Below are 14266 nucleotides of genomic sequence, written 5' to 3'. Positions count from 1 at the left end.
TAACTTTTGAAAATCCATTTAAGAATTCTGCTAGAGTGTAACATCAAGTTTACCAGCCAAAATACCCCAAATACACCTTTTCCAGTTCTTAAAACCAGGAAATCTGCTCATCAGTCATCTCAGGTACTATCGTGGAGGACTAGAAACACAGTTGCAGACGCTGTGAAGGGCCCAACAGCGCTGCCTCTGGTCCACAACCACTGCTCAGGGCTCCACAGCGAACACGGTGAAAATCACAACTGCATGTTCTGTCACCATGCTGGCAGGCAGCGTCTTTAGATCTACTTGTTCACAGGAGCTGTGTGTTTCCTAAATACCTTCAAATCTTCCTTGGACTACAATTTTTCTATGCTTTCTGGTTTTAAAACCATTATTCTTAGTGTGGAAGGGAAAAAAGTTAAGTTAAATGTGGAGTGAAAAATATGCTGTTTCTATTATCACTACACCATCTATTCCAAGCATACCATCCCTTCATCCTTCAGACTCTTGCTCCAAAAAGTTGATTACTTTGTTTTCAACTCTCCCAGATTACTTAACCATTTTGGACAACTTTACATTACTCAAGGTTTCGCCTTCTTGATACCATTCTCAAAGGTTCAGGTTAGCTTTCTGCATACCTCTGTGATCATGTGCCCCTTTCTTCCATCTTGTGTCCATGCTTATTTAAAATCAAGGAAATGCATTGATAATCACATGGGGTTCTACTTGTGCCTCTCCACTGCTAGGACTGACAAATCATTAATCAGAAATTCAAATTTCAGAATCTCTCAAACCTTTTATTCTTTTTTCTTGCTGAGGAAGATTCACCCTGAGCCAACATCTCTTGCCAGTCTTCCTCTTTTTGTATGTGAGCTGCCACCACAGCATGGCCACTGGCAGACGAGTGGTGTAGGTCCACGCCCAGGAACCAAACCCAGGCCACCAAAGCGGAGAGTGCCGAACTTAACCATTAGGCCACTGGGGCTGGCCCTCAAACCTCTTTAATGATATTTTCTTTTAGAGTCTCTAGCCATGGGCTAATAAACTTAGCTCTTCTCTGAATTTTTCTAATTCTGGGGTAGTTACCTGATTATCTTCTAGTTTCTACACTTAATATTAGAACACAGCCACTTTTCAAGGTCTACATTACTTCCTTATCATTAACCAAATCCTCCTAATTGGTAACCAACATACCCCTAACCAATTTCCCTCTTGAGTCCTCTGCTCTTTGAGAAACGAAACAAATAACAAGACAAGAATGCATTAGGTAGCTGCCTTTTCACACCTCGATAGTTGCAACGTGCCCACTGTCTGTCTATGAACTGGGACAGCCGCGTCCCAGTGTTCCACCTGGCTGGGCAGTCTATGAGCTGGTTCTCAGAATCCTGTGTGGTTGTATTTGAATTACTTAGGGTTACTGATTTTAAAAACAAACAAAACAGCAAGAACAAAAACAGACTGCCTGGACATTCATCTGATCTACGGAATCAGAATTTTTAGATGGTGAGACCCAGGAATCTGTCTTTTAAGAGGTGCCACCAGAGAATTCTGACACATTGGGAACTACTGCTTTATAGCAATGATATCCCTTTTAGTCCTCTTTGATTTTTTCCCCCTTAATAGCTCACCACTGGGCTATCAACAAGTTTCTGCATACGGAAATCCCTTATTAATACACATTTCCTCCTCTTTCAAATGCCACCACTCCAATTCAGCAACATCTCAGTGACGCCTATGAGATTTAATTTATTTCCTTTGGATAATACTTTAAATTCACTTCATCCTTTGAGGACGCAGCATGTTTTAGTCTCTTGGAAAACACATCGGCTGTAGAGTCACATAACCCGGGTTGAAACAAATCAATCAGTCTTCCTTTTTGGACCTCAGCCTTCCAGAAAATAGGAATGATATTAAATGCCTGAAATGGATTCTCTCGTATAAGCTGCACAATAACCCTGAGATAGGTACTCTCAGTATCCTCATTTTACAGAGGAGCAACTTCCTAACCTTGTTGGGAAGGTTATTAAGGAGCCAGATACAGAAGAGGTACTCGCTAAGTGTCAGTCTTTGTTCTCCTTGCCTCATCCCCAAATGCCAGTAGCTGGTCTGGCTGGTCAAGGAAGCTAAGCAGTGTTCCTCTTCTTTGTCATTTTCTGCAGAGAAAATATTAATACCTCCTCTAGCAAAGCGCTAAGCACTTTCTAATATCTTGGAATAAGTTTCATATCCCTTAAATGTCTGGAGAAGAACAGGAATCACACCTCTACTGCAGCATCTTAGAGTAGCTGTCCCCAGGAGCCACGCAGGCCTTGTAACTTTTTGGTTTCAAGCCTATTCAGAACAAAGAAGTCACTGAATATGGTGGTCCATCTGCCCCAGCTAAAAAGTGCTTTGAGGTGTTAAAACGAAGCATTAAGTACCAATGTCTGGCTCTCATTTGCTCTATCATGCTGAGACTCCCCCACTCTCACTGCCACCCCCCTTCCCAAGGCAACCACAGGACACATTACGACCTTAGAAAATGAGGCCAGAATTCTGCACACACAATGCTGAAGACATGTGCTGTTGCTAATTATAGGCCCCAGAAAAAGGTCTGGAAAAATTTCAATAATAAATTAAAATAATTAAAAGGCACAAATTTCAAAGCTCAATATGTAAATGACACTGTATCCAAATGAAACTCAATGTGTAATGTCAGTTCAATGCCCTTGACTACAGCCAGTTTTAACACAGCTGCTTAGATCATACAATTACAGAAACTTTTATTATTTTAGAAACGCATTTCAAAGAGCAGCTGCAAAGAAACTTCCTTCCCCACTCACCCCTGTTGTCCCTTTCCCCTTCCTAGTCACAGATCTGGTTGTAAAATCTGAAGTTAGAGAGCTTTTGAAAGAAAAACAATGCAACCGCTGACAGCACCAGTCTGTCAATGGACGTCTTGAATTTGGAATATCCTGACCTAAGGATTCCGACAGAAATGAAGTGAAACGATGCTCAGGTCACAAAATCCAATGTTTTGCTGTGCCAACAAGGTGGCACACACCCCTACCTACATGATGGCAGGATGAATCAACTTGGAAACTACTGAGTGAGTAATTAAACCTTCCCGGCAATAAATCTTATTACCTCTGGAGAAGCAGGTGTTTCCTGCCTCTCTGGGCCTTTTTTTTAACTCTCATCTTCAGAATACCCACCAGATGCCAGGCATATTATATATGTTGTCTTAAATCTTCACAATATCCCATGAAGTATTATTATTATTCCCACACAGATGAGCAAATTGAGGCTCCAAAAAGTCAGCACTTCCACGAGCAGTAAATGCAGGGCTGGGATCTAACTCGGGGCTGTCTAAATCAACACCCACGCCCCTTCCACTGCGCCGTGCTGGGCCTGTGCACCCAGCCTAGAGCCCGAGCCACGCTCTGGTCTTCCATCTCCCAAGACCTCGGATATAGTCTCTCACATTCACAGTCCGTAAGATTGGTCATCCTCACTTGGGGATAAGATAAATGAATCAACCATGGTCGGCAAGCTAAGTGTTTCCAAATTTTTCATTGCTTAGACACCTCGCTAAACAGATCACCAAGGCTTATCATCCTTTCTGAAGGACAATCTGCCTCTACTTCAAACGGTATAAATTTTCCCTTTAACAACAGTTCTTACAAACCACAAACTTAGCCTGCAGAAATTGACATTGCAGACTAAACATTTACCATGATTTTTAGAAAAGCATATCATAATTATCACTTTTTCCACTGAACCAAAAGGAGCCAACGACCACAAACATTTTCCATTTTCCCTATACTGACAGGTACAATATTCACAGTAAGCATTAAAAAGTCAAAACTACAGACAATTTTTATAGAATTAAGGGTTTTCACAATCAAAGAAGTCTTAAGTTGACTGTCAATTTCAACAGAGTAAAAATTCAAATTTAAGATCATCTACAGTGAAAGTTAAACATCAAACTAGAATAACGATTAGTAAGTTGCTCACACATTATTAAATCTAAGTATGAACATACACATGGACCTGTTTCTCCCCTAATGCTCTTAAGGCGAGGTCTGTGTTAAGGAACTAATGCCAGGTTTAATCCTAGTCTACCAGGCACAATTAACTTGGCCAGCTTGTCCCCTGCTATTAGATTCATATGCATGATATATACTGACATATGTATATATGTTCAGATCAAATCCTGTTAAAACAAATAGCATTTTAACAAAAATATTTCCATGTCCCAGCCAATGGTCCATTCACTTCATGTAATATTCAATACCACAAAATTCCACTTTAACAGAGATATGGACAATGCCTTAAAATTTGCTGTAATGAAAACTGAATTGTATGCAATTATACTAACCATATTTATATACATAACACATGTTCATCTGCTCTGTCTCTTCTCCAAGGCTGTACACTCCCCAAGAGGAGTTGTCTCTGAACTATACTCTGCAAATCAAGGGAACTTCAACAGTGCCACCTAGTGGATATTCTGTGAATATAAGGTGAGCTCCCTGGCGCACTCAAACATCTGAGAAGCAAATTATGGGGAAAAATAAAATAAAACCAAGACAGTCAAAAGCAAGCAAAAAAAAAAACCAAACAAATTTGCTTGAAAAAAACAGAGGCATGGCTTCATTTAGTTAAGAGCACTTACATGGAACAAGTACAACTGTCAACTTTAAAAACTACCCTGTCTTTTCCTGCAGCCTGAAGGCAGTCGAAAGGCCTGGACGGTGAGGGCTCTGCGCTCTGGGAGTGCACAGAGGAGCTGCATCACAGCGCACTCACCTTACTCAACTCCACCTGTAACTCATTCTCTCTGTCGCCCCCTCTCTCACACAATTAAAAGCCTCTCTTTCTCACAATTAAAAATAAAAATTACTGAATTGGGTTGTAAATCATGTAGCCTATACTTAGGGTCAATTTAAGGAATTTTCCAGAGTAATCTTAACTATAAATGATTTCAGCCTTTGCACTAACTTTTGAAGCAAGCCCCACCATCATCCACACAATGACCACAATAACCGAAATGCATGATCTTGGGCATTTCACTCAATTTCTCTGATCCTCGGCTTCCTAGTCTACACAATGAGAAAGAACTAAGTGATGGCCAAGATCCTTTGCAGCAATTAAAGATATGATTCCAGAAAGTGAGGTTCATATTTTGCTTTCCTAGAAATACTAATGGATGAAATGGGGCAAACAGTGCTACATTTCAACATAAAAACAAAAGTAGAATCAAAATTTTCTAAGCTAATTCTCAAATATCCTTAAATACAACCACTGTAGAAAGGAAACTCACAAGTTTTGGAACAGGGCTTAGAAGTCAGAAGCTGCCCTATCAATCTGCAGCCCCAGGTCTCAGGCCTGAGCCCGCAGCCCAGGTCCTGTAGTTGCAGAAATACCTAGAACGTGAAGTCCTGAAGCCCTGTAATCACAGACAGCTAAGGCGAGGAGCTGCTCTTTGAGGAGCCATCCAGAAGCTCTGACAGGGGTAGGGTTGGTGGCAATGACATCGGTTTATTGCTGGTTATTTCTAGGCCTAACCTGGCACGGCAGCTGTAACCTCCAGACTACACTGACCATGTCAGAAGAAAATGTTCTAGCCAGTATTCTCTTCAGGAGTGAAATCTCTCTAACTACCTAGCCATATTTATTTATTTACTTTTTTTTTGAGGAAGATTAGTCCTGAGCTAACATCTGCTGCCAATCCTCCTCTTTTTGCTGAGGAAGACTGGCCCTGAGCTAACATCCGTGCCCATCTTCCTCTACTTTCTACGTGGGACGCCTGCCACATCATGGCCTGCCAAGCAGTGCCATGTCTGCACCCCAGGATCCAAACCGGTGAATCCCGGGCCGCTGAAGTTGAGATTGTGCAAACTTAACCACTGCGCCATCGGGCCAGCTCCATACCTAGCCATATTTAAATTAAAAATTCCTTTAAAGCAGCCAGAGAGAGACAGAGAAAGAGAGCAAAGAATTAATGAGCAATCAAAAGTCAAAGGCAGATGAATGCAGAGCACAGAGGACTTTTAGGGCAGTGAAATTATTCTGTATGACACTACAATGGTGAATACATGTCAGTACGCATTTGTCAAAACCCACAGAACGTACAACAAACACCAAGAGTGAACCTTAATGTAAACTATGGATTGGGTGATAATGACGTGTCAGCATAGGTCCATGTACCATAACAAATGCACCACTCTGGCAGAAGATGTTGACAGTGAAGACGCTGTACACAGAAGGGAGTGGAGTGAAGAACACGGGAGCTCTGTACTTTCCATTCAATTTTGCTGTGAAGCTAAAACTGTTCTAAAAAATAGTCTATTTAAAAAAATAAATAACCAAAGTAATCTTAACCATAGGAGTGTGTGTGACAGAGAGAGAGAGAGAGAAAGATGGGTAGTGAGGGAGAGGGTACAGAAAGAAATTTCAAGAAATGTAATAAAGACATGCAATCAGTTTTCTCAACCCATTTTTGCCATTCCCTAAGTGTCACTTGAGATACAAGTGAACATCCTGCACTTTGTGACACTTCCCAAATACAAACACTGTAAGAAATATTGTCCCGTATTTCAAAATATTACTTATAAAGGCAAAATGCAGACTACATAGACACTATATCAAAATAAACAGCACAGCATTAACTCATTAAACTAAATAAAACAACAGTATTGATGAATAATTAACACTATTAATCAAAAAAACTACCTACACTTTCTAGAGAAATGCTAAATTATAACTCTTCTTCAAGTGCCATAGATTAAAATACAGTATAGGTCCCAAAGAAATGCTGCCTCACACTGTCCTCATCCACTCATTTCACAAATATCTGCTCAGCTCTGCCTAAGCTCTTGGGAGGGGCATTTTCCCACTCTCAGCTTTTCCAAAGACAAGTGCAGTTACCTGGTAAAGCGGTAATAAAGTCCCGCTGCAACATGGGCTTCAGGTAAGAGTTAATATGTCCATGCTGGTAATGACACATTCGGGAAATGAGGTGTTCCACAAATTCCACTTGATCTGATTCAGACCACTGGTCAAAATATTTAATACACAAGTCTTTTTCTTTTTGATAGTTTCCTTCTGATGGCCTCTTTCTGGAGACGATCACAGATGATGTTCCATTACTTATCTATTTTAGAAAAACAGAAAAATAATTAGTTTGACAAGGAAAAGAAATCTAATTAGTATTTCATTAGAAATATTTTTCACTCTGTGTATTTACTCTTAAAATGCCAGTTTTACCCTAAAGCCAAACTCAATCCTTTATTAATTCATTCAGGAAGTAATTTAAAAATATATTCAGGGCCTGTGTCCTCAAATTAGTCTCTAAAGTAAACGCCAAAGTTACAGTTATTTCTAAGGCTAAACGGTGTCTTAAATCATCATTCTCCACTGCTTATTCCAAAACCATGCTGTTATTAGATAACTAATGACAGAGATGACCATCTCAGAAAAATTGCTCAACTGGGCAAAGTGGCAACTGACTGACTATTAATAGCTTGTTTTACTTCCTCAAAGTTGAAAGTTAACGACATATTCGTCTACGCCAATGGTTCTCACATTTCTGGGTACATCAGAATAACAAGAGGGCTTCTTAACACACAGATGGCCAGGCCCCACCACAAATGTTCTGATCCTCCTGGCCTGGGTAGAGTGCGAGAATCTGCATTTCTAACAAGTACCCAGGTGATGCTGACGCTGCTGGTCCAGAGAGGACACTTTGGGGACGACACTTTGAAACCCACCGCTTTATCTAATGGGGAAATCTGAAGACAACTCAGTCGAAAAAGCTTCATTACACCCAACAGTTTCAATGTCTGTATTGCTTCCAGGGCTACTAAACTGCCGGCAAACAGGTGAGCCTTTCACTCCCTTTTGGATCACCTACTCAGAAAGCGACCCAACATAAGCCACATAACCTGAAAAATCTTCATCCTATGTAGTTAGTTGATGGATAACCCACAGTGATAACTTGCACTTCTCATTAAATCTGCATGGTCCTTGCATAAAACCAGTATATTTTTTTAAAAGTGAAACTACATACACTGCATCTGGACAATAGCATCAAAAAAAAGAAAATCGAAATCCTTAGACTGAAGCCACAATTGCTACTGATGCTATGAGGCTCAGTAACATCCCTGTTTAAAAGCAAAATAACCTCAATGCTTTTGTCAAACATGTGCCAAGCTATCTGCTCATCACTCCTCTGACAGACCCCTCAAGTGTAATACCACAAGGAATAACATATACGAGAATTTTGAAAAATTAGACTTGCATTACAAACATCCATTAATTCCATTAGCTTATCTCAGAAGTCTACATAGAAAGAACCAAGAGCTTTTGTTGTCAGTATGTCCCCTAACTTAAAGTGGCCTGAACCCATCCCAGAAAGAAGACATCCTTTGTAAATATCCAAAGGAGTCTGGCCTTCCTTGAAAAACTCTTATAAATCTTTTCTGTCTGAAGCAAGTTCTTATGTTCACATTTAGAGGTATAAAGTTGGAAGGCATTTATCTCCTACCCCGTTTATCTTACCATCTCCCTGTCTAAAGAATGTTTTTTCCCTTGCAATTTGGGTGAAAGAGAGCTCACTGACACCGGCTACCACCAGAGGGCAGCATTGAACAGAAATTTTTAAAGTTGCTGGTAGTAAAACCTTCATATCTAACAGACCCAAAAAATCAGCATTCAAAACAGTCAGATGAAGTGAAAATTCTTTGTTGTGGTGAAAATAGGCTGCTATAAAGAGTATCTTTGTTACTTTTAAGCAAGGATGTTCACCACAATGTTAGAGAAAAACTGGCAATAACTGCCCAATTATAGGCAACTGCTTAAAGCACATTTTAATACATCTACACAAAGTACTATAAAGTAGTCATTAAAATTAACTTTATAAAGTGAGATTTTAATAACAAGAAAACGTGTTTATTAAGTAATATTAAGGAACAAAAGGCAAGATGCAAAATTTTATACAGCGTTAGAATCACAATTTGTGTGAAAGGGAACACACCAAGACAGAGTAAAAGATACATATGAAAATGTTAAAAAGTGATTAATATTGAGAAAGGAAACTATATTTGTTTTCCTTCCTCTTTTCTTTCCATATTTTTTCAAAATAAGGACAAAATAATTGCTTTCATAACAGATTAAATATAACAACTTGCATTTGTGTGCTGCTTTATAATTTACAAAATACTTTCACACCTATTATCTCCTTTGATAAGCAAAAGGGTTATTATTGCATTTACAGAAGGGTTCCACACCATCTGGCTCCCTAGAGCACTGGTATGTGATTAACTAGTTGACTGGAACACAGACGAAAGAGAAAGTGAAAGCCGAAGTGCTCAGAACCACTGTGAGCCGAAAGATCAACAGTAAATGAAGAGAATCCTAGAATCCTACTGCAAAAGACCAAACATGAGGGAGGGAACACAAGTCAGTCTGTACACAGTTCCCAAAAAATAGCGGCAAGTGTTCAACTGATTTTATGGCACATTTTCCATTTCTCCGTCTAACCACCTGCTTGGCTCAGAAAGATCTTCCTGGCATCGTTTTGCTTTGTTTCATTTCATTATAAATTTGTTGGGTACACTTTATTCTTGCTAACAAATCTATCCCTTTCAGTTCAAATCAAATGAACCCACAGAACATTTTTTTAACATTATTCTCTTCAGATTTTGATTTGTTTTGCCTTTGTGTCTTCATGAATGGAAACTTTATTTGTATCATAATGGTTGATGAAAACACCAAATCATGAAACTTCACATGCTCCCTCCCACACCCCGCAAAAAAACTGGGGCAAAACTGGCAAAATAAAATAGAGCCAGGAAAGAAAGAAATTGAGTTTAAAAGGAAAGGGCAAACCAATAGGAAATGGGGGAGAGGGCCAGGAGGAGAAGAGAAAATCAGCAACGGTGTGTGGCAGGGTGCCATTCTGGTGACAAAGGACCCCACCATTGTCCACCTTTGGCTTAGACAGTAGCCACAGATCCAACATTTTAGGCAACAGCCACTTCAGAATCTTTGTGAAAATTCCCAAGTTCTTTAGCATTTATAATGACACATCCCTAAGGAAGAGAAGATAAATTAGAGTGAGTTCTGAAACTAGCAAAATTGCACAAAAGAAAACAAAAATGCTTGGCTCTTGTTTTCATCAAGGACGTGAGCTGAGGGAGCATCTTATCTACAGTCAGTCAACTGCTATCTTATCTGTGCGCCGTCATTCCTACCTGCCAAAGAGTACTTTTCTTTGGGGACTCATCTTCATTTTGATCCTCCATAACTGAAGTGTTCTAAGGGGGGAAAAACAGGTTATTTGAATCACGCCGAGTTTTGCAAATCCTAAATAGCTACACCAAAATATAATTTTGAAAACCCAAACTAGAGTGTACTAACACAAACCCAAAAACTATTCGGCTTGTGGCTAACACATGCCATTTTGGGTCAAGGGGCTCATCTTTCATAAATCAATACAGTTAGTGGCGGGACAAAAGTAAGCATAAAGTCTTCATTTATGAAGGTTGAGCACGCTTAGAAAACAGGCTAAATCATGGGAGAGGGCTGAAGCTCTATCTCAATCATCACTGTAATTCTTTACTTGTAGCAAGAAGCCCCAGAGACCCACTGCATTCTTGATGATTGCACAAAACAGTGACTAGAATGTCTGCTATTCAGTAATCCACCCCAACCATCAGCAGTTAGGACTGACAAAGCCCTGGAAGGCCCCCTGCCTCCCTCTCTTTCCTCCCTTGATAGCCTTGTTTTTCTGGAATGGCTTTGCAATCTCCCTTAGCAAGCATGGTGGGTGCCCCAGCCTTTTCCCTGATGAGGAGGATGCTGTTAGCCAGTAACAATCTGGCTTGCCCTGGGAATGCATTAGCTTTTGATTTTTGTATTTACTGCACAAAGAGCCACTGTGTAATTATTCTTTCTGGTGACCGAGTCGCTCAATAGACGCCCATTAACTGGAGATTATACATGATTGGATTTTCCCTTTTGAAGCTCCTACCTAATGGCTAAATGGAAACTTAACGAGAAGGGGAAGTGGGAGAGTCGTACTCTGAAAGGAGTAACTCATTTATGGATGGCAGTCTCCATAAGAGTCCTTCCCAAATCTAAAATTCTAAGATTGGGGTACAAAGTTTAAACTACATTTTTCCATAGTATATACAAAAGGATTTTATAGATCTGTTTAAGTTATCACTATTTACAAAATCCTGTTTATTGCCTCTAGAGGATAAGCCTGTCTCTCAGATTTTCCCTATTTTTTTAATGCCCTTCAAGTCGTAAAATGTTTGGACCCATACAATATTTCCAAACAATACGTTTGAAAATACCCAACGTACGTAACAGCAGAAGCACCACTGAACACGAGCGCCCCAGAGGCCACAGAGTCGGCTCTGATCAGGGACGGGTAGGACATAGTGGGAAAGTCAAAGGCCTTGAAACCAAAGAGACAAGCTGGAATCCTGATTTGGTCACTCAGTGTGTGGTGTGACCCTGAGCAAGCTGAAGCTGATTTACCCACGGACAAACACAAACCATCCAGAGTTGTTGTGGGGATCAGGACTAGCCAACAAAGCGCTTGATGTGTAACCGGTATTCAAAAAAATCTGTTCACGCCCTGCTTTGAAGATGCCACTTTCCCCAAAGTGGCGTCTTCTTAACACTTTTCTAATCTCAGACTTCGACAGAATGGCTCCAGGTGGTTGCATATAGATAAAATCCACTGGCTTCCTCAATAAAATCTTCTAAGCTGCAGAGCGCCAAGGTGTGCAATAGGGGAGTGGGGCGGGAGGGCAGGGCTCCAAGTGTGAAAGCCAAGCCTGAGCTAGGGAGGAAGGCAGTGTACCCAAAACAGGTCTAGAGTGGTGCCAGCAGCAAAGGATCCTCAATGGGAAGAAGCATGTGGAGACAAAAGTAGTATTTCTCTCTCCATGTAATTTTCCTTTTACTGCTATCTTGAAGGACTCAGGGATTAATAAAACTGGCAGGTGTCCTTAGGGGAATGAATAAAGTGGGAACAGTGACTCAGTGCATTATCTCCTGGGTCTGACTGGTAGTTACAAAGCCAACCTTGCAATGTCACAGTGTCCTGGGTTCTGAGATAGTGGCAAGAAAAACAATGACTGGAAACATGAAGAGTTGAGCATGTAAAGTAGAAGAGAGATGGGAAGTAAGTCTCCACCCCCCTGGCTCCAGGCACCTCAGGAAATGTAGGAGGGATACATATATGTGGAGTGTTTTGAATTCAAAACTTTTCAATATAGGAGCCTGAATCCACCAGAGCTATTCTGACCTAAGCTACCTTAATACTTTCCTCACTTAGGGAGGAAACAAAAAAATGTCAGAGGTCCCTGTAGACTACACAAGAAACAACTGTCTTTCCAGCAAGAAAATTTAATTCTTCCTCTCATTCATTCCAAAACAGAGAAATGGTGTTTATTTACATAGCAGGGACGAAAACAACCCCTATGATAAAAATAGCATCTATCTCTTATGGCTTGATGAAAATGGATAAAGATACATAATTTAATAAAATTGCATTTAATAAAGCCCTGTGGGGCTGGAATAGCTCCTCCACCATACGTACTTTTTCAGCTTCTCCTATAAAGCCTTCAGGAGAAGGTGCCAAAGTGAAAATGCTGCTCTCAAGTTACACTGATAAGAGGACCATTTCCAAAGAGTATTCCAGGTGACACGAGATGCTCAGAGAAAAGAGGGTCCCAGGGTCAAGTAAGATTGAGAAATGCTGCATGCTCATGTGCACACTCTCCCCCCAACATACACAGGCCCACACACAGATTGCAATGCACTTCATTAAGATACTAGAGGCTCTGTAACATCTCATAACTTAAAAACCAGGTCAAGTTAGTTTAATCCAGCTTTCCAAAGTTTGCTGGATATGAACACTTCCTTTTTATAATAATATCTCAATAACAGCTTAGCATATACTGGCAAACACTGGACTAGGGCAAAAGCATGGCATAATTCCTTCTTCCTCCCACTTCATCAGGCAAATACTTCTGGGAGACAAAGGAAATGCAATACAATACATACCTTTCGGTAAACACAATACATACCTTTTCTATTCCTCACCATCTTTCTCAGCCTGCTATACAGGGTTGTGGAGATGAGGAAGGATGGCAAAAATTCTCTTTAGAGCCACATTATTTTTTAATCACTTTGACTTTTATTCCTTAAACGTGAAACAGAAAAAAGCTCACAGGTTCAAGGGTGAGGTAAAAAAAAACAACAATGAGCCTTCCAAGAGAAAAGGAAGGTGGTTTCCTACATCCAACTCTCAGACGCAACCATGAGGTAAGCCAATCTGAGAGTCGACATCCTCTTTAAGCCTCCAACACTTCTGGGAAAGGAAAGTTCTTTGAAATACCAACCTGGCTTCCTACCCTTCTCATTATCATCTCTTTCCTCCTACATCTACCAAGAAGTATCACATGTCAATAAAAATGTAGACCTTCCTATGAAAGATACAATCGAGGAAGAAGCAGCTAGACTCTGGGGGCAGATCAACCTTAGCATTATGGACATTTGGGGCCAGATAATTCTTTGTCGTAGGGGGCTGTCATGAGCACTGTGGATGTTGAGCAGCATCCCTGACTTCTACCTACTAGATGCCAGTAGCAGCCTCTCCCTGACCTAATGGTGACAACCAAAAATGTCTCGATTGCCAAATGTTGGGGGGGGGGGTGGACAGTGGACGCAAAACTGCCCCCTTGAGAGCCCCTGCTCTAAGGGTGTGAGCTCCTAAACTTGCCTCCTCGGGAAGATACACTAAATCACCGCTATCTCAGGCCTGGCCCACCTTTCTCTTTGGGCTTTTGTCCTTTGGCCCCTGTGACAGCACGTGACTTCAACTATAGTCTGTTCTCACCATGACCAAGCAATTCATGGAGTATCGGACATATCTAAATTCTGGGGTAAGTCCTGCTGGCCAGTAAATTCTTATTTGGGAAAATTTGATATGAGGAGTTCTTTAGAGATCCATGGGCTTGGGGGTGTGAATGAGAGCTGTAAATATCATGAAGTCACTTACAAAAGTTAGTGTGTATATATGCCTCCAGAAAGATCCAGAGCTTTCGTCAAAGGTATCCCAAATGCAGGAAGACAGCAAAGCATGTCTTTCACCAAACAGCTGACCAGAATGGATGGAGCCTAGGCATTTATGTATATTTTTTTTAAGTTCTCCAGGTCATTTTTTTGTATGTCTCTGCTTTAAAATCACTGCTATGGCAAAATACTGTGGACCATGTAGTAG

General features: G+C 40.7%; 1 protein-coding gene across 14 annotated transcripts in view; it reads right to left on the bottom strand.

Moving 5' to 3' along the window:
* FBXW11 (F-box and WD repeat domain containing 11) overlaps positions 1-14266 on the bottom strand; it is a 124925-nt gene that overhangs the window by 34496 nt on the left and 76163 nt on the right. For 9 of the 14 annotated variants that reach the window (XM_014850863.3, XM_070517091.1, XM_070517092.1 and 6 more), the window contains 2 exons: positions 10218-10280; positions 6892-7117 (listed from right to left, as the gene is read on the bottom strand). In XM_014850863.3, the coding sequence (XP_014706349.1) occupies positions 6892-7117; positions 10218-10280 (289 nt within the window). The remainder of the gene's footprint in view (positions 1-6891; positions 7118-10217; positions 10281-14266) is intronic. The other 5 variants (XM_014850862.3, XM_070517095.1, XM_014850867.3 and 2 more) reach the window with 1 other exon arrangement.

Source organism: Equus asinus, chromosome 9 (assembly GCF_041296235.1).
Source record: "Equus asinus isolate D_3611 breed Donkey chromosome 9, EquAss-T2T_v2, whole genome shotgun sequence".
NCBI lineage: Eukaryota > Metazoa > Chordata > Mammalia > Perissodactyla > Equidae > Equus > Equus asinus.
The sequence above is the reverse complement of the archived record's forward strand: the minus strand, read 5'-3'. Positions and strand labels throughout refer to the sequence as shown.